General features: G+C 48.0%; 2 protein-coding genes across 4 annotated transcripts in view; one reads left to right on the top strand and one right to left on the bottom strand.

Annotated features, from left to right (window-relative positions):
* ercc3 (excision repair cross-complementation group 3) overlaps positions 1-5,539 on the top strand; it is a 34,426-nt gene extending 28,887 nt beyond the window's left edge. The window contains exons 13-15 of one of the 2 annotated variants that reach the window (XM_059647591.1): positions 2,398-2,516; positions 4,103-4,252; positions 5,264-5,539. In XM_059647591.1, the coding sequence (XP_059503574.1) occupies positions 2,398-2,516; positions 4,103-4,252; positions 5,264-5,389 (395 nt within the window). In that variant the 3' untranslated portion in view covers positions 5,390-5,539. Of the gene's footprint in view, positions 1-2,397; positions 2,517-4,102; positions 4,253-5,263 lie in introns of those variants that run through there. The other variant, XR_009445970.1, reaches the window with a different exon arrangement.
* Positions 5,540-6,411: 872 nt separating this feature from the next.
* pecr (peroxisomal trans-2-enoyl-CoA reductase) lies at positions 6,412-23,981 on the bottom strand. 2 transcript variants are annotated; one of them, XM_048533806.2, is made up of 8 exons: positions 23,852-23,981; positions 19,795-19,928; positions 16,788-16,953; positions 11,059-11,140; positions 10,551-10,647; positions 8,816-8,926; positions 7,690-7,801; positions 6,578-6,777 (listed from the first exon to the last, which is right to left on the bottom strand). In XM_048533806.2, the coding sequence occupies exons 1-8, from the start codon at positions 23,961-23,963 to the stop codon at positions 6,689-6,691; spliced, it is 903 nt and encodes a 300-aa protein (XP_048389763.1). In that variant the 5' UTR covers positions 23,964-23,981; the 3' UTR covers positions 6,578-6,688. The 2 variants fall into 2 exon arrangements, with proteins under 2 accessions (XP_048389764.1, XP_048389763.1); XM_048533807.2 differs by lacking the exons at positions 7,690-7,801; positions 8,816-8,926 and having other exon boundaries at positions 6,412-6,777.
* Between the last annotated feature and the right edge of the window lie 461 nt (positions 23,982-24,442).

Below are 24,442 nucleotides of genomic sequence, written 5' to 3'. Positions count from 1 at the left end.
TAGGTAACTCTCAATACTCTTAGGGAGGGAGTTCCAGGATTTTGACCCAGCAACACTGAAGGAATGGCAATATATTTCCAAGTCAGGATGGTGGATGGGAAATTGCAGGGGATGGTGGTCCCATGTATCTGAGGAAGGGTCACGCGACCTGAATGTTAACTCTGATATCTCTCCATAAATGCTGTTAGACCTGCTGAGCTTTACCAGCAATTTCTGTTTTTATTTCTGATCACACCATCTGCAGTTTCATTTGGTTCCCATATATCTTCTGCACATGAACTTCTAGATGGAAGTGGACGTGGGTTTGGGAAATGCTGTTTAAGGAGCAAGGATAGATGGTAGACTTCCTTCCCTAAGGGACAATTGTGTACAGAATGGGTATTTACAAATCGACAATGGTTTGCATGATCACTGTGAGGCTAACATTTTTATTCTAGATTTTTATTCAGAGTTCAACACCTGCCATGGTGCTTTTGATCCCATGTCCCAAGAGCATTAGTCTGGGACTCTGGGTTACTAGCCCAGTGGCATTACCCCCTGACAACATTGAGATTTGACCTGTGTTTTGTGCAGCAGAGAGATTGCCACTGATGCCCCTGTTGCAGCTTTACTGGTACAATTTAATGAGGGCTGCATTTATTTCTGGAGCTCACATCTTCAGCATGACTAATGGAATGTTGTCAAGGCCCATCACCTTTGTGATATCCAGTGCCTCCAACCATTCTTTGATGTCACCTGCATTGAATTGTATTGGCTGAAGAGCAGTAGCTGTTATGCTGGACGACCAATGGAGGAGGCTGAGATGGATCACCCACTCAGCACTTGTGGTTGAAGATATGTGCACACTTTATCTTTTGCACTGATGTTTGAGTATTCTTTGAGCTTCGTGCACCAGTGAATTGTTGAATTGTTCACCACAGCTCACATCTGGATGTGCCAGGACTAAAAAAGTGTTATGTGTGCATCTGAACTCTCTCTATGGGCTTACTCTAAGACTGCAGCTTTCACATCATTTGTGACACTGAGTTTGGCAAGTTAACTTAACATTCAGTGACATGAGGCCTAGACATGGATTAGTAAATTTGCAGATGACACTAAAGTTGGTGGAGTTGTGGATAGTGCAGAAGGATGTTGCAGGTTACAGAGGGACATAGATAAGCTGCATAGCTGGGCTGAGAGGTGGCAAATGGAGTTTAATGCAGAAAAGTGAGAGGTGATTCACTTTGGAAGGAGTAACAGGAATACAGAGTACTGGGCTAATGGTAAGATTCTTGGTAGTGTGGATGAGCAGAGAGATCTTGGTGTCCATGTGCATAGACCCCTGAAAGTTGCCTCCCAGGTTGATAGAGTTGTTAAGAAGGTGTACGGTGTGTTAGGTTTTATTGGTAGAGGAACTGAGTTTCGGAGCCATGAGGTCATGTTACAGCTGTACAAAACTCTGGTGCGGCTGCACTTGGAGTATTGTGTACAGTTCTGGTCACCGCATTATAAGAAGGATGTGGAAGCATTAGAAAGGGTGCAGAGGAGATTTACCAGTATGTTGCCTGGTATGGAGGGAAGGTTTTATGAGGAAAGGCTGAGGGACTTGAGGCTGTTTTTGTTAGCGAGAAGAAGGTTAAGAGGTGACCTAATAGAGACATATGAGATTATCAGAGAATTAGATAGCTTGGACAGCGAGAGCCTTTTTCCTCAGATGGAGATGGCTAGCACGAGGGGACAGAGCTTTAAATTGAGGGGTAATAGATATAGGACACGTCATAGGTAGGTTCTTTACTCAGAGTAGTAAGGGTGTGGAATGCCCTGCCTGCAACAGTAGTAGACTCGTCAAGTTTAAGGGCATTTAAATGGTCTTTGGATAAACATATGGATGACAATGGAATAGTGTAGGTTAGATGGGCTTCAGTTTGGTTTCACAGGTCGGCGCAACATCGAGGGCTGAAGGGCCTGTACTACGCTGTAGTGCTCTATGTTCTATTCTATGTCTGTAGAATCATTTGACTCAGTGTTAACTCTTATTCTGTCCAAAGATGCTGCTGGACTGGGTGTGTTTCTCCAGCACTTTGAATTTTTGTAACAGAAACAGAAATTTCTGGACAAGCTCAGCAGGTCTGGCAGCATCTGTGAAGAGAAATCAGAGTTAACGTTTTGGGTCTGGTCACCAGACCTGCTCAGCTTGTCCAGCAATTTCTGCTTTTGTTTCTGATTTATACAGCATCCGCAGTTCTTTCAATTTTTATTGAATTTTTGTAACTTCAGTTAGAACAGATTCTAATATAGCTGCAAGTCAGGTGCTTGAAGCTAGCCCATCCGTTTAGAAACCACAGAGCTTATGAAACTCATTTGTTACGTTCTGCCTGATTCTCACGAGTTTGCTCTGAGTGTTGTGGTGTCTCACAGGGATGGTGGCCGAGGAGTACAATGCTTTCTTCTACTCCTTGGTGTCTCAGGATACACAGGAGATGGCCTACTCTGCAAAGAGACAGAGGTTCCTGGTGGACCAGGGCTACAGTTTTAAGGTGAGTAGAGAAACGACTGAGTTTCCATCAGAGAAGGGTCAGGTTCAGAAGCACTGTAAGTAGGAACAGAAGTAGGCCTTTTGCCCCTGTCATTCAGTATGGCCATGGCTGATTACCCAAGTCGATAGCTTTTCCCCATATCCTGATGACTAACTACGTTCCTGGTTTTGCTGCTAAAGTATGTAACCTCACCTCACATTTATCCACATTCTACTTCACCTGCCATGTGTTTGCCCATTCACTCAGCTTGTCCGCATCATACTAAAGGCTTAAGATGGGATGTCATAGGTTAAGATCAGGGGTCACTGATTATTTTCTTGCTTCATTTATGGGATGTGGGCGTCATTATTGCCCATCCCTAGTTGCTGTTGAGAAGGTGGTGGTGAGCTGCCTTCTTGAACCGCTGTAGTCCATATGCTATAGGTAGATCGATAATGCCAGGAGGGAAGGGGTTCCAAGATTGTGACCAGTGACACTGAAGGAAAGATGCTGTTTCCCACGAGTTCATAAACACAAAAGAGCTATTGCTCACTGTGATCTGTATCGGTTTCCAGGTCACAGACTGTGATAATACAGGGGAATAGACCACCTTGGAAAGGTTCTGCATGGTGAACTTCAACCTAAGAAAATAGCTTTAAAAATCAGTGCAAAAGGTTCAGGATTATCATCAACACTCGATAGGAACAAGACCCTCTGACCTGGAGATCTGCATAACGCAAAAATCTTCATCCCTTGGACAACACAGTGTAGAGCTGGAGGAATGCAGATAGCATCAGAGGAGCAGGAAAGTTGACCTTTCGGGTTGGGACCCTTCTTCAGAAATTCTGAAGAATCTGTAGAAGGGTCCCACCCCAAAATGTCAACTTTCCTGCTCCTTGTTTGCTACCTGGCCTGCTGTGTTCCTCCAGCTCCACACTGTGTTGTCTCTGACTCCAGCATCTGCAGTTCTTGCTATCTGAGTGATTCATCCCTTGGATATTGTAACACCTGTTCCCCACTACCTGAGTGCTATTCGCCCCCAATCACAACCCACGGGTCTGATGCTCATTCCCGTTGCCTCACTCGTTCATTTGATGGTGGCAAGCTGTGCATGAGAAGTGTCTGATTGAACTTTCTGTCTCTCTCTCTCTGCGTTTGTGCTCCATCTCTCTCTCTCTCTCTCTGACCATCTCTCTCGCTCCGCGCGTCCCTCTCTCTCCCTGCGCTTGTGCTCTGTCTCTCTTTCTGTCCATCTCTCTGTCTCTGCGTGTATCTCTGTCTCTCCCTCTCTCTGTGCCTGTGCTCTCTTCCCCCGCCCCCTCCCCACTCCCCCCCTCCCCACTCCCCCCCCCCCACTCCCCCCCACTCCCCACTCCCCCCCCCCTCCCCACTCCCCCCCCCCTCCCCACTCCCCCCCCTCCCCACTCCCCCCCCTCCCCACTCCCCCCCCTCCCCTTCCCCCCCCTCCCCTTCCCCCCCCCTCCCCTTCCCCCCCCCTCCCCTTCCCCCCCCCTCCCCTTCCCCCCCCCACTCCCCCCCACTCCCCTCCCCCCCCACTCCCCTCCCCTCCATGTGCCTGTTCTCCATCTCTCTCTTTCTCTGTCCAGGTGATTACAAAACTAGCAGGAATGGAGGAGGAGGATCTGGCCTTTGCTACCAAGGATGAACAGCAGCAACTTCTACAGAAAGTTCTAGCAGCCTCGGACCTTGATGCGGAGGAGGAGGTTGTGCTCGGAGACTTTGGGTCAAAGGGGCAGGTATGTTCCAGTTGGATAGTTGGGGCAGGCAGGGCCAGGGGGAGGTTGGAAGCTGAATCAAAGCGCCTGTTGCGGCGAGCAGTTGTGTGCCCTTGCAGAAGGGGATGGTAAAAGTAAGCTAAGTATTATGGAAACCATAAGATGTAGGAGCAGAATCAGGCCATTCATCCGATTGAGTCTGTTCCACAATTTGCTTGGAGCTGCTATGTTTCTCGCCCCCAATCTCCTTGATCCCGTTACCAATCAAGAACTTATCCATCTGTCTTATTGGTTTGGCCTCCATAGCCTCGTGCAACAATGAGCTCCACAGATTCACCCCTGTCAGGCTGACCTCCTCATCTCAGTTCTAAAGGGTTGTCCCTTCACTCTGAGGCTGTGATTTCAGGTCATAGTCTCTCCTATTAGTTTCAATGAGACCACCCTTCATCCTTCTGGTCTCCATCGTGTACTGACCCAGAGTCCTCAGCCACTCCTCGTATGACAAATCCTTCATCTCCAGGATCATACACAGGATCAAACCTGATTGACTAAGCATGCTACACCATGCATTGAAATTCTATGTGGAAAAATAAAGGAACAAATCCTCACAGTGTGACGTCCCCCCCAGTACACAGGGTCAGTACAATCAGCCAGAGGCACATGCTGCACTGTTTGTAGGTCAATACTGACAGAGCACAGCACTCCCTCAGCGCTGTCCCTCCAACAGTGCGGCGCTCCCTCGGCACTGACCCTCCGACAGTGCGGCGCTCCCTCAGCACTGACCCTCCGACAGTGCGGCGCTCCCTCGGCACTGACCCTCCGACAGTGCGGCGCTCCCTCGGCACTGACCCTCGGACAGTGCGGCGCTCCCTCGGCACTGACCCTCGGACAGTGCGGCGCTCCCTCGGCACTGACCCTCGGACAGTGCGGCGCTCCCTCGGCACCACACTGGATATGCCAGTCTGTTGTTTATGAGCATGTCTCCTATTTTGGAGCTGGCCTGTACTGTTAACCTGTCACCTTCTCCTTCAGGTCTCACGGCGAATGGGTACAATGAGCTCCATGTCAGGGGCTGATGACACCGTTTACTTGGAGTATCATCGGACTAAGAGTTTTGGCAAGAACATTCACCCTCTCTTCAAACGTTTCAGGAAATGAGTCGGTGCCACTTCATTGTGTGGGAAGCCATCTGCGCAGGGTAATAGGATATACATGGACTGGCCTGTGTTTCATAACCGTGAGCCATATCTGCTCAGGGATTTTTCTGAGGGAATGGCTATTAGCTGGAGAGTCATTTGAATTATTAAATTGTCGTTTTCTAAATGTTGGTGCTTCATTGAATTCTGTGCCCTTCCCAATTCCTGATAAGTTCTTTGCTGTATCGATCTTGCTTTGTGTCATTCTCCCAATCCTCTGGGGGAAGACATTACTCGGGCAGTTAGTTGCAGTCTCGCTACTGAGGATTTTATAGAGTCACACAGCATGGAAATTAATACTTCGGTCTAACCAGTCCATACTGACCGTAATACCAAACTAGTCCCAACTGACAGTGCTTGGCCCAGTATCCATCCAAACATTTCCTATTCGTGAACTTATCCAAATGTCTTTTAAAAGTTGTAATTGTACCTTCATCCACAACTTGCCCAGGACGTTCATTCCACACACGAACCACTCTGTGCAAAAATAATTGCCGCTCGTGTCTTTTTAAAAACTTTCTCCTCTCACCTTAAAAATATGCCCCCTAGTCTTGAAATACCCCACCCTAGGGAAAATGCACCCGCCGTTCACCCTGTCTAAACCCCTCATGATTTTATAATCATCGTAAAGTCACCCCGAGCCTTCTATGTTCCAGTAAGAAAGGTCCCAGCCTATCCAGTTTTTTCCCTTTTATTTAAAGCCTCCAGGCAACATCCTAGTAAATTTTTTCTGAACCCTCTCCGATTTAATAACATCCTTCCTATAACAGGGTGACAGTGAGGCTAACGGGCTACAGTGTGTACCATCTATAAGATGCACTGCAGAAATTCATCAAGACTCCTTAGACAGCACCTTCCAAACTCAGGACCACTTCATTCTAGAAGGACAAGGGCAGCAGACATATGGGAACACCACAACCTCCGAGTTTCCCTTGAAGCCACTCACCATCCTGACTTGGCAAAAATTCTGATGAATGCAAGATGAAAAGCTTTAACAAAGCATGTTTTATTTCAGCAATATTCGAGTTTTTTAAATAATCAAACAACTATCCAGCCCTCCATCTTCTACACACTATAGAAAATTAGTTTGTTCTGTGTCCTCTTATATTTTAAACTTTTCAGTCTTATTCCTTTAACATTTATTAGGCGAGAATTGCTTTATAAGTCTGTTTCACATAGACCAATGGAAATTGCACAGATTTCAACTGAGCAATTGGCAATACTGGGTGACGGTGCATCCAGAAGACGATCCTGCGATTGTTCACAATTTTGAAGGAAGTTTTTCAACGAGGAAATTAGCCAGAACGGCGGAGTTCCTGCTTTCAGGAGCAGGCGGCCAGCGGTCGTGTTCTGAGGAAAGTTAGAAAGTGATGTTGGAACATGAGAATCTTTTCCCCATGACTACCCACTGCTCAAGTAAACATAGTCACCAATGTCCTACCAGACCAGAGGGCTGCTCTCTCAATAGAGACAACTGGTGGGGTTTAACCTGAGGGTCCCCACACCTCAAGGAAGAGGAGAGTCCTTCATGTTAACCTCAGCTGGTGCGGGAATTGAACCTACATTGTTGGCATTGCTCTATCGCAAACCAACTGCCCAGCCAATGGCACTGAACTGACCCACTCCACAAAAGATACCCAATCAGGTTCTAGTTAGTCACTTGTCATGCACAAGTCTCCTGCAAACAGCAATGAGAGAAATCCCCCAGCAAGATCTGTTCAGGGATGAATGTTGGCTCAGGAAACTCTAACTGCTCAGCTTTTCTCTGACATTGAAATGTTTTATATCCATTCCACACGGCAATGGTTTGCACCTGAAGGATAGCACTGATAGTGCCGCATAATGCTGTGAGGGTCATCCTGGGGTACAGGTTCAAATTTTGGCAATGGAGCACACAACCGTCTGGCTCAGCAGTGACACTGCCACCTCCTGAGCCAAGCACATCAAACAATGACTTTGACTTCCCATCGTTGCCCCACTGCAACCAGCACCACTCATGAAGGACTGACCCACTGAGGTGAGGCAGTCCTTCGCTGACACCAGTGCATTGACAGAACGATGACAAGTCAGTTGGTGAGATTGAGGCTCAACTGTGGTGCCCACTGTTGTTGAATAGCCTGTGGCCATTCTCTCTTCAGCATGAAGGAGTGGCATACTGCCTTACAGAAAGAGCCAGTGCAAGCTCATCCTAGTGATACTGGGTCAGGAGGGAGACGGGTGATTGAGTGGACAGTTTGAATGGTGAGATGGTGTCGTCCTTACCAGGTACCTCCCATGGGCTCTGGTACAGGCTTTGCCCAGCATCGACCTTCACAGTCTCCCCAGTCATGAAGGAGGCTGCGGGAGAAAGCAGGAAGCAAACAACAGAGGAAACCTGGAGTTGGAGAGGAGAGAGTAAAGAAAAGAACATGAGGAATAGTGAAGAGATAGATAGAGTGGACGATCAGTCACAATTACAGAATGATTTCAAGGAAAAGTCTGCTATAATCCTACATAGAAGTGTTTAAAGTGGTGAAAGGCTAGAACTTTCTAGACAGAAACTTCTTTTAAAATTAATTCATAGGATGTCAGTGTCACTAGCTAATCCTTTCTCTCATTGGCCTTGATGAGTTACCTTCTGGAACTGCTGCTGTTTAGAAGTTGAGGGCCTATACAAAATGACTAAGTTATTTCAAAATAGAGGAGAGGATAAACCTACACACACCGTACAGGTGAGGACAGAACTGTCACTGTGTAACTCTTGGTTACAGGGCTGGTGGGGCCAGGTCTGCCACTGCATAAATGGGGTGCAGTACTGTTGGGGATAGACCTGCTGTATAATTTTGTAGAATCATGTCTGATCTGATTGTAACCTCAAATCCACATTCCTGTGTATCCCTGAAAACCTCTCACCTGCTTACTGATCAAGAATTGATCTACCTCTGCCTTCTCTCAGTCTACTTCCACCACCTTTTCCAGGAAATGAGTTTGCAAAAACTCTCAACCCTATGAGAGAATAGACATTCCCTCCTCTGTTTTAAATGGACAATCCCTGGTTTTTAAACATTGGCCCCTCATTCTAGATCCTCCCATAAAAGGAAACATTCTCTCCACCCTCACCTGGTCAAGAACCCTCAGGATCTTGTGTATTTCAATAAAGTTGTCTCTGACTCATTAAAATCCAGTGGATAAAAGCCTGTGACCACTGCACCATAATGTCATTAATAACTGATATGAGATTTGTGTTCCTTTCATCTGCTATCATTTTATTGTTCATTAACCTTGCTTTTATATTTCCAGCTAATGTTCACTTCACCATTTTACAAGACCAAAAGAAAAAGGAACAGGGTTAGGACATTAGAACATTACAGCGTGGTACAGGCCCTTTGGCCCTTGATTAGGGCCTTACCTCTTCTGGGACACCAAGTCTCTTGGCTGGGATTTTTGGGATGTAACCTTTGAACAATTCAGGTCCCAGCTTCTTGTAATTGGCAACAGCTGTTTCTGAGAAAATGACTCCCTAAGTAATAAAAGGAATTCAGGGTTAAAGACTGGAGGGACTGACTTTCCAGTTGTTCCTGCTTTCAGTGAAGTATGGAGCAAAACCTTCTGTTATACATCAGGTTGCAGTAAAGTCAGAATGACCAACAGCAAGGAACAGCATGATATCAGTAAGCAGCAGAGAGAGAAAGACAATTGAGATTGAGAAAGTGAGAGCCAGAGTTATGGGGAGATGCTTTTGCTGGCAAGGTCAATATTTGTTGCACTTCCCCATTGTCCCTTCCTGGGCTATTTCAGAGCATCAACGATAGGCCAGGGTCTGAAGTCACATGTAGGCCGGACCAGGTAAGGATGGCAGATTTCCTTGCCTGAAGGGCATTAGTGAGCCGGATTGGTTTGGTGGCAATGATGGTCACTGTTACTGAGACTGACATTATATTCTGGGTTTATTAGCTCAATACAAATCTCACCTGTGGTGGGATTTGAACATGTGTCCCCCGACCGTTAACCTGGCCCTCAAGATCACTCATCCATGATACCAAAATTTTCTCAAAAATGGGCACTTAGCTGGTGCTACGCAAACAGGGATGCAGGATATATATCAACACCAGAATGTGAATAAACATATTGTGATGAGAGTTTATGTTCCTTTCATTTGGTAATTAGGTTATAAATTGGAGGTAACTGGGCTTTTTGGTTGTCAGTTCTGTGAAGGCGACTTGTGTATTTTTAAGGGTCAGAACTCTCTTTTTTCTCCAGAGTTTAATTTAGAGAAATGTGGGGTGCTGCATTTTAGAAAGGCACATCAGGGCAGCAGTTATATACTTGATGGTAAGGTCCTGGGGAATGTTGCCAAACAAAGAGACTTTGCAGTGCAGGTTCATAGTTTCTTGAAAGCGGAGTCGCAGGTAGACAGGATACTGAAGAATGAACTTGGTATGCTTGCCTTTATTGGTCAGTGCATTGAGCATAGGAGTTGGGAGGTCATGTTGTGGCTGTACAGGACATTGCTTAGGCCACTTTTGGAATACTGTGTGCAATTCTGGTCTCCCTGTTATTGGAAGGATGTTGTGAAACTTGAAAGGGTTCAGCAAAGATTTACAAGGATGTTGCCAGGGTTGGAGGGTTTGAGCTATAGGGAGAAACTGAATAGACTGGTGCTATTTTCCCTGGATCATTGGAGGCTGAGGGGTGACCTTATAGATGTTACAAAATCATGAGGAATATGGATAGGGTAAATAGATAAGGTACTTTCCTTGGGGTAAGGGAGTCCAAAACTAGAGGGCATAGGTTTAAGGTGAGAAGGGAAAGATTTAAGAGGGGCAACATTTTCACATACAGGGTGGTGTGTGTATGGAATGAGCTGCCAGAGGAAGTGATGGGGGCTGGTACAATTACAACATTTAAAAGGCTTCTGGATGAGTACATGGATAGGAAGGGTTTAAGAGGGCTATGGGCCAAATACTGGCAAATGGGACCAGATTAATTTAGGATATCTAGTTGGCATGGACGAATTGGACCGAATGGTCTATTTCTGTACTATACAGCTCTATGGCCCTATAATTAGAAAATCACTTATACGACAGGAAAAGATGGTATTAAAACTGACAAGAGTAGATGTGGAGGAAGATGAATGTACTAACGGGAGCTACAGCATTGACGCGCACTCCACTGGCTGCCCACTCGATAGCCAGGCTCTTCGTAAGATTGTCCACAGCAGCTCGTGCTGCTCCCGTATGCCTTAGAACGAACGGGAAATGTGAAAGTTAATAATCATCACTGACTGAGAGTCAATCCAATTCCTTCATAATTCACTGGATGACCTTTTAGTCCAACCAGGATTCGGACATTGTAATCTGGCACAGCCTGAAGTCACAACCCTCAGTACTTAAAACAGCCTGTTCAGATACTCGCTGTGCCGAGATGCACGCTCCAACGGCATGCCATGCCGAGATGCACGCTCCAAACGCACGCCGTGCCGAGATGCACGATCCAAATGCACGCTGCAGTGAATTGCACTGTTCCAAACACATGGCATGCTGAGATACGCATTCCAAACACTCACTACACTCCTAATCTCACACTGGCAGATCCTTGCTAATCCATTGTTTTGGGTTCTAGATTCTACGATCTGATGACAGAGATACTTACGACATTCCTGGAAAACCTTTCCACATATCTGCCACAATGTTTACAATGGTCCCACCATTCTCCTTCATCCAGGCAGCATACACTGAAACACACAGAGAACTGGCTCAGAGATGTCAGCACGTCCTCCTGCTTTTCACTTCGTCCCAACTTCCAGAATGGATTGCTGCCCAACAAGCACAAACTCTCAACAAACAGTCACAGCGCAGCCATGGATCCAACATGCCCCTTCCCCTCATTTGCCCAACTCAATTACCTGCATTGTTTTTAAACATTTTGGCAATTTGCATGTCACTGGTTGGGCCCAGCATTTATTGCCTGTCCGTGGGTGCCCCTTGAGATGGTGGGGGTGAGCTGCCTTCTTGAATTGCTGCAACTCACCTGCTGTGGGTTGACCCACAATGTTGGAACCTGCTTCGAGCAGAAGATTTGAATGGAGCTGTATTTGTAAGGTGTGTTCAGGAGGGTTTCCTAACGCAGTACGTTGACAGGCCGACGAGGGGAGAGGCCATTCTAGACTTGGTGCTCGGAAACGAGCCGGGGCAGGTATCAGATCTTGTGGTGGGAGAGCATTTTGGTGATAGTGACCATAACACTCTCTCATTCTACATAGCTATGGAGAAGGAGAGGATTAGGCAGAATGGGAGGATATTTAATTGGGGAAGAGGAAACTATGATGCGATTAGACACGAGTTAGGAAGCATGGACTGGGAGCAGTTGTTCCATGGTAAGGGAACTATAGACATGTGGAGATGGTTTAAGGAACAGTTGTTGGGAGTGATGAGTAAATATGTCCCTCTGAGACAGGCAAGACGGGGTAAGATAAAGGAACCTTGGATGACGAGAGCGGTGGAGCTTCTAGTGAAAAGGAAGAAGGTAGCTTACATAAGGTGGAGGAAGCTAGGGTCAAGTTCAGCTAGAGAGGATTACATGCAGGCAAGGAAGGAGCTCAAAAATGGTCTGAGGAGAGCCAGGAGGGGGCACGAGAAAGGCTTGGCAGAAGGAATCCGGGAAAACACAAAGGCATTTTACACTTACGTGAGGAATAAGAGAATGGTCAAAGAAAGAGTAGGGCCGATCAGGGATAGCATAGGGAACTTGTGTGTGGAGCCTGAGGAGGTAGGGGAAGCCCTAAATGAGTTTTTTGCTTCTGTCTTTACGAAAGAAACGACCTGTGTAGTGAATGAAACCTTTGAAGAGCAGGTGTGCATGCTGGAATGGATAGAGATAGAGGAAGCTGATGTACTGAAAATTTTGTCAAACATTAAGATTGACAAGTCGCCAGGCCCGGATCAGATTTGTCCTCGGCTGCTTTGGGAAGCGAGAAATGCAATTGCTTCGCCACTTGCGAAGATCTTTGCATCCTCGCTCTCCACTGGAGTCGTACCTGAGGACTGGAGAGAGGCAAATGTAATTCCTCTCTTCAAGAAAGGAAATAGGGAAATCCCCGGCAATTATAGACCGGTAAGTCTCACGTCTGTCGTCTGCAAGGTGTTAGAAAGGATTCTGAGGGATAAGATTTATGACCATCTGGAAGAGCATGGCTTGATCAAATACAGTCAACACGGCTTTGTGAGGGGTAGGTCATGCCTTACAAACCTTATCGAGTTTTTTGAGGATGTGACTAGTAAGGTTGATGAGGGTCAAGCTGTGGATGTGGTGTATATGGACTTCAGTAAGGCATTTGATAAGGTTCCCCATGGAAGGCTCATTCAGAAGGTCAGGAGGAATGGGATACAGGGGAACTTAGCTGCTTGGATACAGAATTGGCTGGCCAACAGAAGACAGCGAGTGGTAGTAGAAGGAAAATATTCTGCCTGGAAGTCAGTGGTGAGTGGGGTTCCACAGGGCTCTGTCCTTGGGCCTCTACTGTTTGTAATTTTTATTAATGACTTGGACGAGGGAATTGAAGGATGGGTCAGCAAGTTTGCAGACGACACAAAGGTCGGAGGTGTCGTTGACAGTGTAGAGGGCTGTTGTAGGCTGCAGCGGGACATTGACAGGATGCAGAGATGGGCTGAGAGGTGGCAGATGGAGTTCAACCTGGATAAATGCGAGGTGATGCATTTTGGAAGGTCGAATTTGAAAACTGAGTACAGGATTAAGGATAGGATTCTTGGCAGCGTGGAGGAACAGAGGGATCTTGGTGTGCAGATACATAGATCCCTTAAAATGGCCACCCAAGTGGACAGGGTTGTTAAGAAAGCATATGGTGTTTTGGCTTTCATTAACAGGGGGATTGAGTTTAAGAGTCGTGAGATCTTGTTGCAGCTCTATAAAACTTTGGTTAGACCGCACTTGGAATACTGCGTCCAGTTCTGGGCGCCCTATTATAGGAAAGATGTGGATGCTTTGGAGAGGGTTCAGAGGAGGTTTACCAGGATGCTGCCTGGACTGGAGGGCTTATCTTATGAAGAGAGGTTGACTGAGCTCGGTCTCTTTTCATTGGAGAAAAGGAGGAGGAGAGGGGACCTAATTGAGGTATACAAGATAATGAGAGGCATAGATAGAGTCGATAGCCAGAGACTATTTCCCAGGGCAGAAATGGCTAGCACGAGGGGTCATAGTTTTAAGCTGGTTGGTGGAAAGTATAGAGGGGATGTCAGAGGCAGGTTCTTTACGCAGAGAGTTGTGAGAGCATGGAATGCGTTGCCAGCAGCAGTTGTGGAAGCAAGGTCATTGGGGTCATTTAAGAGACTGCTGGACATGCATATGGTCACAGAAATTTGAGGGTGCATCCATGAGGATCAATGGTCGGCACAACATTGTGGGCTGAAGGGCCTGTTCTGTGCTGTACTGTTCTATGTTCTATGTTCTATGTTCTATGTTATTAGGGAGGGAATTCCAGGATTCTGACCCAGTGACAGTGAAGGAACAGCGATATATTTCCCAGTCAGGACGGTGAGTGGCTTGGAGGGGAACTTGCAGGGGGTGGTGTTCCCATGTACCTGCTGGCCTTGTCCTTCTGGATGGAAGTGGCTGTGGGTTTGGAAGGTGCTGCCTGAGGATCTTTGGTGAATTACTGCAGTGAGTCTTGTAGATGGTACACACTGCTGCTACTGAGTGTTCGGTGGTGGAGGGAGTGGGATGTTTGTGGATGTGGTGCCAATCAAGCGGCTGCATTGTCCTGGATGGTGTTGAGCTTCTTGAGTGTTGTTGGGGCTGCACTCATCCAGGCAAGTGGGGAGTATTCCATCACACTCCTGACATGTGCCTTGTAGATGGTGGGACAGGCTTTGGGGAGTCTGGTGGTGAGTTACTTGCCACAGTATTCCCAGCCTCTGACCTGCTTTGCAGCCACAGTATTTATATGTCAAATCCACTTCAGTTTCTTGTCTATGATTACCCCCAGGATGTTGATAGTGGGGGATTCAGTGATGGTAACACCATTGAATGTTAAGGGGCGATGGTTAGATTGTCTCCTATTGGTGATGGTCATAGCCTGGCATTTGTGTGGCATGAATGTCACTTGCCACTTGTCAGCCCAAACCTGGATATTGTCCAGATCTTGTTGCATTTGAACACGGACTGCTTCAGTATCTGAGGAGTCACGAACGGAGCTGAACAATGTGCAATCATCGGTGAACATCCCCACTTCTGACCTCATGATGGAGGGAAGGTCATTGATGAAGCAGCTGAAGATGGTTGGGCCTGGGACACTACCCTGAGGAACTCCTGCAGAGATGTCCTGGAGCTGAGATGATTGACCTCCCACAACCATCTTCCTGTGTGCCAGGTATGACTCCAACCACCGGAGAGTTTGCCCCCCGATACCCAGTGATTCCAGTTTTGCCAGGGGTACTGGATGTCAAGGGCTGTCTCTCTCATAGAACATAACAACACAGTACAGGCCCTTTGGCCCTCGATGTTGTGCCCACCTGTCATACCGATCTGAAGCCCCTCTAACCTACACTATTCCATGTACGTCCATATACTTGTCCAATGACACCCTGAATGTACCTAAAGTTGGCGAATCTACTATCGTTGCAGGCAAAGCGTTCCATTCCCTTACTACTCTCTGAGTACTCCTCTCACCTCTGGATTCCAGCTCTTTTGTCCATGTGTGAACCAAGGCTGTAATGCGATCAGGAGCTGAGTGGCCCTGGTGGAACCCAAACTGGGCGTCACTGAGCAGGTTATTGCTGAGCAGGTGCTGCTTGATAGTGCTGTTACTGACACCTTCCATTGCTTTACTGATGGTCGAGAGGAGACTGATGGGGCGGTAAAGAGATGATATAAAAGCAGACATTGCTGGAGAAACTCAGCAGGCCTGGCAGCACTGGTGGACAGGAAACAGATTTAATGTTTTAAGTCTTGACTCTTCTTCAGCACTTGTGTCATACCAGATTTCAGTCAGCGCTTCCTCTAAGTGTTGATCAACATGGAGGAGAGACTGATCCATCAGCTGGGGGAGGACGATGTGGGGTAACCAGCAGAAGGTTTCCTTGCCCATGTTTAACCTGAAGCCGTGAGGCTTCATTGGCTTTGGAATTAATGCTGAGGACTCCCAGAGTAACTCCCTCCCGACTGTATCCCACTGTGCCCCCCCTCTGCTAGATCTGTCCTGCCGGTGGGACAGGACATACCCAGGGATGGTGATGCTGATGTGTGGGACAGTGCCTATAAGGTATGATTCTGTGAGTGTGACTGTGTCAGGCTGTTGCTTGACTAGTCGGTGAGACAGCTCCCCCAATGTGGGCACTAACCCCCAGATGTTAGTGAGGAGGACAGTGCAGGGTCCACAGGGCTGTTTCTGCCGTTGTGTTTCTGGTGCATGGATGAGCCATTCATTTCATTCCTTTGTACATAGATTTCATCCTGGTTTGAAACAACTCTATCTTGTTGGGTCATTTCAGAGAGCAGTTAAGAGTCACGTGTAGGCCAGACTAGGTATTAAGGTGGATTTATTTTCACTGATTTTACCATCTGTCATGTTGGGATTTGAACCATCTCCCCATGGCCTTGTGGATACAAGCCCAGTGACATCACCACAATTTCAGCGTCCTCTGCAGACACACAGCCTTCCTCACACAGTACACCTTCCCATACTCTCCCTCCACCCAATCTCCCCGCCCGACAGCGCCAATCCCCATTCCCACTCCACTCAGATCTTCTCATTCCCCGTTACTTTCGAATTCCCACATTCCACTAAATTGTATCCCGCAATCCCTCAACCATCACTCATGACGCTCTCTGTCACTCACCCCAATTCCCCCAAACCCGTACTCACACTCTCTGACCCAAACGTACAAAAACACATGACAGTGAAGCTTTTCATTTCACACTCATTAGGTTTGAAATGCAATGAGAAGATGGGGCTGAATGGTGGGCCTATTGTGTAAATCGTTCCCTTTCTGAATCTGGTTTTCTTGCATTTCAGCCCTGATGACTACAAGATGGAAAGCTTGACTTTGTATCTCTTTAGCAACGTTTGAGTTCTGTACCAGCAAACAGGTTCATCCACTTGAGCACAGGCAGCCTGCTACTCCTCCCCCGCACCCCCACTCCCCCCACCCTTCTCTCTCTCACTTTCACACTCACACACTGGGCAACATCCACTCTCCATACAGTCTGCTCCCTCATCCACAACCCCCCAGTCTCCACCATGCCTTCTCTCGCCCTTCCTACACAATACACCTAGACCTGACCGCCCCTCGAAACCACTGTTTAGGAACTCACCGACTTCCCTCCTCAGTGCCATTTCACTTCACCTTGGACCCTGGAGCTTTTACCTTCTCTGCAACAGTAGAATGTTCCGGTCAGGTTGGTCTCTATCACTGCATTCCAGCCTTTAGCTGTGATGTGTTCGGTGGGGCTAGGGAACTGACCTCCTGCGTTATTGGCCAGGTAATCAATCCTTCCATGTAACTGCAGAGTCTCTTTCATCAAGTTCCTCACCTGAACAGACATCAGAGAATGTAGGAATGACCAGCTCCAAAAGGATACTGCCACTCCCACCCCCATCCACTGGCCAAGTCACTCCCTGGTATCCTGGTAGCCCTTTACCCCTCCCTATCTCTGTCACCTCCTCCAGCCCCTACGCCCCCTCCCTATCTCTGTCACCTCCTCCGGCCCCTACATCCCCTCCCTATCTCTGTCACCTCCTCCGGCCCCTACATCCCCTCCCTATCTCTGTTGCCTCCTCCGGCCCCTACACCCCCTCCCTATCTCTGTCGCCCCCTCCACCCCCTCCCTATCTCTGTCACCTCCTCCGGCCTCTACACCCTCTCCCTATCTCTGTCACCCCCTCTGCCCCCTACACCCCCTCCCTATCTCTGTCACCTCCTCCCTATCTCTGTCACCTCCTCCGCCCCCTCCATCCCCTCCCTATCTCTGTCACCTCCTCCGCCCCTCCCTATTTCTGATGCTGAGTGCAAACAGAGATTGTGTTGCTGTGTGATATCTTCAGGACACAGCTATCTATGGTGCAGCACAGCTGTTTGCTTAAGTGTGATTTGGGAAATGGTGAATTCAGTGAACTGTCGGAGGATCAGTGCTGGGGTGGGGGGGAGGCCGCACTGTTGCTCTGTCGGTTGAAGAAATTCTTTCTCATCCTCGTTCTGAAGGATCGATCTTTCACTCTGAGGCTATGCCCCTCAGGTCCTAGTCTCTCCTACTCTTGGAAACATCTTCATGTCCACTCTATCCAGTCCTCTCAGTATTCTGTAAATTTCAATGTGATCCCTCCTCATCAATCTGAGCTCCATCGAGTACAGACCCAGAATCCTCAACTGCTCCTCATATGACAAGCCCGTCATCTCCAAGATCATTCTTGGAACCTCCTCTGGCCAGCACCTCGTTCCTTAGATACGGAGGTCAAAACTGCTCCCAATATTCCCAATGTGGCCTGACCAGAGCTATATACAGCCTCAGCAATACATCTCTGCTCATGTCTTCTCGCCCTCTTGAAATGTTGCTCACATCGCATTTGCCTTCTTAACTACCAACTGAACCTGAAGTTAACCTTAAGTGAATCCTAAACTAGGACTCCAAAGTTCCCTTGTATTTCTAATTTTTGAATGCTTTCCCCATTTAGAGAATAATCTACGGCTGTATTCTTCCTACTAAAGTGCATAAACTCACACTTTCCCACATTGTATTCCATCTGCTACTTCTTTGCCAAATCACCTAGATTGTCCAAGCCCTCCTGAAGCATCCCCACTTCCTCAACACGACTTGTCACTCCCCTATCTTTGTGTCATGTGCAAACTTAGCAACAGTGCACTCAGTTCCTTTATCCTAGTTATTAATGTATAACGTGAACTATTGTGGTCCCAGCACTGATCCCTGTGGAATTCCATTAGTCACTGGCTGCCATTGGATCCCTGGTTTTATGAAGAGGGATAAATCTCTGGCTCGGGCCCGGCTGGAGGCTGTGTCTAGTTGTGAGCCTCACGCTGAACATCTTGTAGGAAATTTCCCAGAACAGACACGGGGATGAGGAACTTCCATGAATGTGGAAAGGATGGAACATACTTCTTGAAGCAAACAGAGTGAAAGGTGTTATGAAAACCTGTTTTCTGTAATATTAATTCAGAATATAAAAGTGAGCAGACATCTGTCAGGGTCTTGCACTATTTTCTGGAGAGAACATTTTGCAAAGTGGAAGAGAGTGGCTGTGAGATGAACACAGACTGCCTGAGTGGAGTCATTGAGGCCAGTGCGGCAAGAATGTTATTGGAATTGATCCGAACCCCTGATATAACTTGCCTCAGGACCAACAGCTGATAAGAGCTGAAAACCCACTCGATTAACTGGTCACCAAATCTTCCAAAAACTGGGCAAACCCAAAACTGGACCCCAGCTGGGGCCAAGAGTGGCTGAGAGGTGGCAGACCTGGGAGGGAGCACCTTCCAAACCCGTGACCACTTCCATCCAGAAGGGCAAAGGTAGCAGACACACAGCAACATATCCCCCCCACCCCCACCGCAGATTCCCCTCCGAGCCCCTCACCATCCTGACTTGGAAATATATCGCCGTCCCTTCACTGTCGCTGGGTCAAAATCCTGGAATTCCCTCCCTAAGGATATTGTGGGTCAACCTACAGCACATGGACTATAGTGGTTCAAGAAGGCAGCTCACTCATACCTTCTCAAGGGGCAACCATGGATGGGTAACGAATGCTAGCTCAGCGAATGACACCTACACCTCATGAGTGAATTGAAAATAATCTGATTTGTTTCAGATACTGTGCTCAATTTTATACATGCTCAGTATCAGCTCCATTTACAATCTGTCAGGATGAGTGGGGGAATGAGACAAGGAAAGGATTCAGCTCCACCCTGTTAATGGGATCACAACAAGGCAGATTTACTCAAGGTGCTCAAAAAAGGTGAGGGGTTTGGACAGAGAAATTGAGAAGTTACTATTTCCACTGACAGGGTGTTAGAAACCAGAGAAGACAGATTTCTGGGAATTTGCAAAGTGTCTGGTTACAGAGATCCTTATGAAGATCATTTTTAACCAGTAAGATGTTGTGATCTGGAATGTGCCACCTAAAACAGCAGCTGAAAGGGGCTCGGGTAAATTCCTGATGGAGGGAAAAATTTATCGGACAATGAGCAAAGTGCAGGTGGTAGCAAGAGTAGTTATTCCAAAAGGGTGCTGCAGGCTGAATTGGACCCTTGTGCTGTACAGTTCTGAGATCAGGACAAGTCCTGGGGGAGTGTTCCATGGCCAGAGGTAAGACTTCCAGGAATTGAGGGAAGGGAACTGGCTACAAAAAGGCCACTACAGTACCTCATCCTCCTTGCGAATGTTACACTGAATTGCTGTGATCTTTGCAGAATTTGATGGAAGAATTGAAGCTGAAAGTTGTTCTGCAGTTTCTCGCAGTCTTTCAATTTTCCGGGATGCAATTACAACGTTACATTCTGAGGAGATTAAATGAATTGCTAAGTAATCCGAAGTCGAAATATGCAATTTCAGTGCATTACATTCAGTCATTTGAAAACAAAAATCAGCACTGGGTCCAAAACAGATGATCTTAGCTTCAAAAAATATTACAACTTAGTCTTTCACTTCCACACCCAATGCAACAAATAAACAATTTAAGCACAGACCACTCTGAGAACAGTTACTGTCCCACTGATTTCACAGGTTTGCTAATTAGACATAAATACAGGTTCACTCACTGTAACTGTACAGGGTCAGTGTTTATTCATCGGGTAAGGGTCACTCACTGTGTAACTGTACAGGGTCAGTGTTTATTCAGCAGGGTAAGGGTCACTCACTGTAACTGCACAGTGTCAGTGTTTATTCAGCAGGGTAAGGGTCACTCACTGTGTAACTGTACAGGGTCAGTGTTTATTCAGCAGGGTAAGGGTCACTCACTGTGTAACTGCACAGGGTCAGTGTTTATTCAGCAGGGTAAGGGTCACTCACTGTGTAACTGTACTGGGACAGTGTTTATTCAGCAGGGTAAGGGTCACTCACTGTGTAACCGTACAGGGTCAGTGTTTATTCAGCAGGGTAAGGGTCACTCACTGTGTAACTGCACAGGGTCAGTGTTTATTCAGCAGGGTAAGGGTCACTCACTGTGTAACTGTACAGGGTCAGTGTTTATTCAGCAGGGTAAGGGTCACTCACTGTAACTGCACAGGGTCAGTGTTTATTCAGCAGGGTAAGGGTCACTCACTGTGTAACTGTACAGAGTCAGTGTTTATTCAGCAGGGTAAGGGTCACTCACTGTGTAACTGCACAGGGTCAGTGTTTATTCAGCAGGGTAAGGGTCACTCACTGTGTAACTGTACAGGGTCAGTGTTTCTTCAACAGGGTAAGGGTCACTCGCTGTGTAACTGTACAGGGTCAGTGTTTATTCAGCAGGGTGAGGGTCACTCACTGTGTAACTGCACAGTGTCAGTGTTTATTCAGCAGGGTAAGGGTCACTCACTGTGTAACTGTACAGGGTCAGTGTTTATTCAGCAGGGTAAGGGTCACTCACTGTGTAACTGTACAGGGTCAGTGTTTATTCAGCAGAGTAAGGGTCACTCACTGTGTAACTGCACAGGGTCAGTGTTTATTCAGCAGAGTAAGGGTCACTCACTGTGTAACTGCACAGGGTCAGTGTTTATTCAGCAGGGTAAGGGTCACTCACTGTAACTGCACAGTGTCAGTGTTTATTCAGCAGGGTAAGGGTCACTCACTGTGTAACTGCACAGGGTCAGTGTTTATTCAGCAGGGTAAGGGTCACTCACTGTGTAACTGTACAGGGTCAGTGTTTCTTCAACAGGGTAAGGGTCACTCACTGTGTAACTGCACAGGGTCAGTGTTTATTCAGCAGGGTAAGGGTCACTCGCTGTGTAACTGTACAGGGTCAGTGTTTATTCAGCAGGGTGAGGGTCACTCACTGTGTAACTGCACAGGGTCAGTGTTTATTCAGCAGGGTAAGGGTCACTCGCTGTGTAACCACATAGGTTTGGTGTTTGAGATAACAAAGTGTAGAGCTGGATGAACACAGCAGGCCAAGCAGCATCAGAGGAGCAGAAAAGCTGACGTTTGGGTCTAGACCCCTCTTCAGAAATGTGGGAGGGGAAGGAGGTTCTGAAATAAATAGCAAGACAGGGGGAGGCAGATAGAAGATGGATAAAGGAGAAGATAGGTGGAGAGGAGACAGACAGGGCAAAGAGGCGGGGTGGAGCCTGTAAACGTGAGTATAGGTGGGGAGTTAGGGAGGGGACAGGTCAAGGGGCAGGATGAGGTTAGTAGGTAGGAGATGGGGGTGTGGCTTGGGGTGGGAGGAAGGGCTAGGAGGGAGGAAGGACAGCTTAGGGAGGCGGGGATGACGAGTTGGGTTGGTTTTGGGATGCAGTGGGTGGAGGGGAGATTTTGAAGCTTGTGAAGTCCACATTGATACCATTGGGCTGCAGGGTTCCCAAGCGGAATATGAGTTGCTGTTCCTGCAACCTTCGGGTGGCATCGTTGTGGCACTGCTGGAGGCCCAAGATGGACATGTCGTCTGAGGAATAGGAGGGGGAATTGAAATGGTTCGTGACTGGGAAGTCTAGTTGTTTATTGCGAACTGAGCAGAGGTGTTCTGCAAAGCGGTCCCCAAGCCTCCGCTTGGTTTCCCCGATGAAGTGAACGCCACAATGGGTACAGCAGATGCAGTATACCACAGTGGCAGATGTGCAGGTGAACATCTGCTTGATGTAGAAAGTTTTCTTGGGGCCTGGGATGGGGGTGAGGGGGGAGGTGTGGCACTTCCTGCGGTTGCAGGGAAAAGTGGCGGGTGTGGTGGGGCTGGAGGGGAGTGTGGAGCAGACAAGGAAGTTCCGGAGAGAGTGGTCCCTCTGGAAAGCAGACAAGGGTGGGGAGGGAAAAATGTCTTTCGTGGTGGGGTCGGAGTGTAGATGACAGAAGCGTCGGAGGATGAAGCGTTGTTATCCAGAAGTCGGTGGGGTGATACATGAGGATGAGGGGGATCTGTTTTGGTTGTTATCATGGGGAGGGACCATGAGGGATCAGTTGTGGGAAATGCAGGAGACAAGGTTGAGGGCGTTCTCGACCATTGAGGGCGGGTGGGGGGGGGTCCTTGAAAAACGAGGACATCTCAGATATATGGGAGTGGAATGCCTCATCTAGGGAGCAGATGCGGTGGAGGTGAAGGAATTGGGAATGGGGATGGCTCTTTGCAGGAAGGTGGGTGGGAGGAGGTGTATTCTGGTAGCTGTGGGAGTTGATGGGCTTGAAATAGATATTGGTTTCTTGGTGGTTGCCAGAGATGGAAACAGAGAGGTCCAGGAAGGTGAGGGATGTGTTTGTGATAGTCCAGGTGAACTTAAGGTTGGGGTGGAAGTGGATGCACAGTTCGAGCTCCTCGTGGGAGCACGAGGCGCGCCAATACAGTCAACGTAACGGAGGAAGAGGTGGGGTTTAGGGCCAGTGTAGGTATGGAAGAGGGACTGTTCCACGTAACCTACAAAGAGGCAGGCATAGCTTGGGCCCATGTGGGTATCCATGGCCACCCCCTTTGTCCGTAGGAAGTGGGAGGAATCGAAAGAGAAGTTGTTGAGGGTGAGGACGAGTGAGAGTTTGGCTAAGCAGATGAGGGTGTCAGTGGAGGGGGCTGGTCGGGCCTGCGGGACAGGAAGAAGCGGAGGGCCTGTAGGCCATCTGCATGGGGAATGCAGGTGTATAGGGACTGGACGTCCATGGTGAAAATGAGGTGTTGGGGACCGGGGAGTTGAAAGTTCTGGAGGAGGTGGAGGGTGTGGGTGGTGTCACGGACGTACGTAGGGAGTTCCTGGACCAAGGGGGAGACAATGGAGTCCAGATAGGTGGAGATGAGTTGGGGGAGGGGGCAGGAGCAGGTGGAGACAATGGATCAACCAGGGCAGTCAGGTTTGTGGATTTTGGGAAGGAGATAGAAGTGGGTGGTGCGGGGTTGGAGAACGATGAGGTTGGAGGCTGTGGGTGGGAGCTCACTAGAGGTGATGAGGTCATGGATGGTGTTGGAGATGATGGTTTGGTGCTCGGGTGTGGGGTCATGATCGAGGAGGTGGTAGGAGGTGGTGTTGGAGAGTTGGCGTCTGGCCTCGGCGATGTAGAGGTCAGTGCGCCATACTACCACTGCGCCACCCTTGTCTGCGGGTTTGATGGTGAGGTTGGGGTTGGAGTGGAGGGCTGCCCGTTCTGCGGGGGGGAGGTTGAGGCAATTGATGTCACAGCAGCTGTTAGCGATGAAGAAGTTGAGGGACAGTAGGAGGCCTTGGGGTGGTGTCAGTGTTTATTCAAGGTAACAGTTCCCAGGACGTGTGACATCTCCCGCCGCTTTAACGAGGAACGAAAGCCCCACCTAAACCGAGCAGCTCGGCTGCGATAGCGGTGCCGATCCCAGTCCCTCCGCCGGTTACCACGACCACCCGGTCCCGGAACAGCGCCGCTCGGAAGACACTGCGCACCGCCATCGGGCTCAGTCAGCTGACCCGGGCCAGCTTGTTACATTGGAGTCAAAGGGCACCGCTCAGCTGACTTTCCCGGAATTGGAACCCGCTGATAGTTCGCGTCAAACACAAAGATGGACCAATTATTAAGACACAGGGGCTGCAAAATACAGCTAAAGTTGAAATAGACTTTTTTAAAATCTAGAAATATCCCTTTTCTGTGACAGTTAATCGGTTGCTACTGCAGTGAACAACATTGTGAATCATTCGACGCTGCTTTAAATTTGTCTCTCCGCAGGAAATCAGAGCACTGCGACTGATAAAACATCAACCAGTGTACCACGTTTTTATTTTGTTTTGGTATTAGTAAATAAACAGGGCCCACCTTATTAGTGACACATCCGGAGCTAGTCCTCTTTTCAATGTACCACTAAGGGGTAGACATGATCACTATCGATGACAATGCTCTTGTAATCTATGTCAAATGGTTTGAAAATGCTACA

The sequence above is a fragment of the Stegostoma tigrinum genome, chromosome 7, assembly GCF_030684315.1.
Source record: "Stegostoma tigrinum isolate sSteTig4 chromosome 7, sSteTig4.hap1, whole genome shotgun sequence".
NCBI lineage: Eukaryota > Metazoa > Chordata > Chondrichthyes > Orectolobiformes > Stegostomatidae > Stegostoma > Stegostoma tigrinum.
This window is presented reverse-complemented; position numbering and strand designations above follow the sequence as displayed.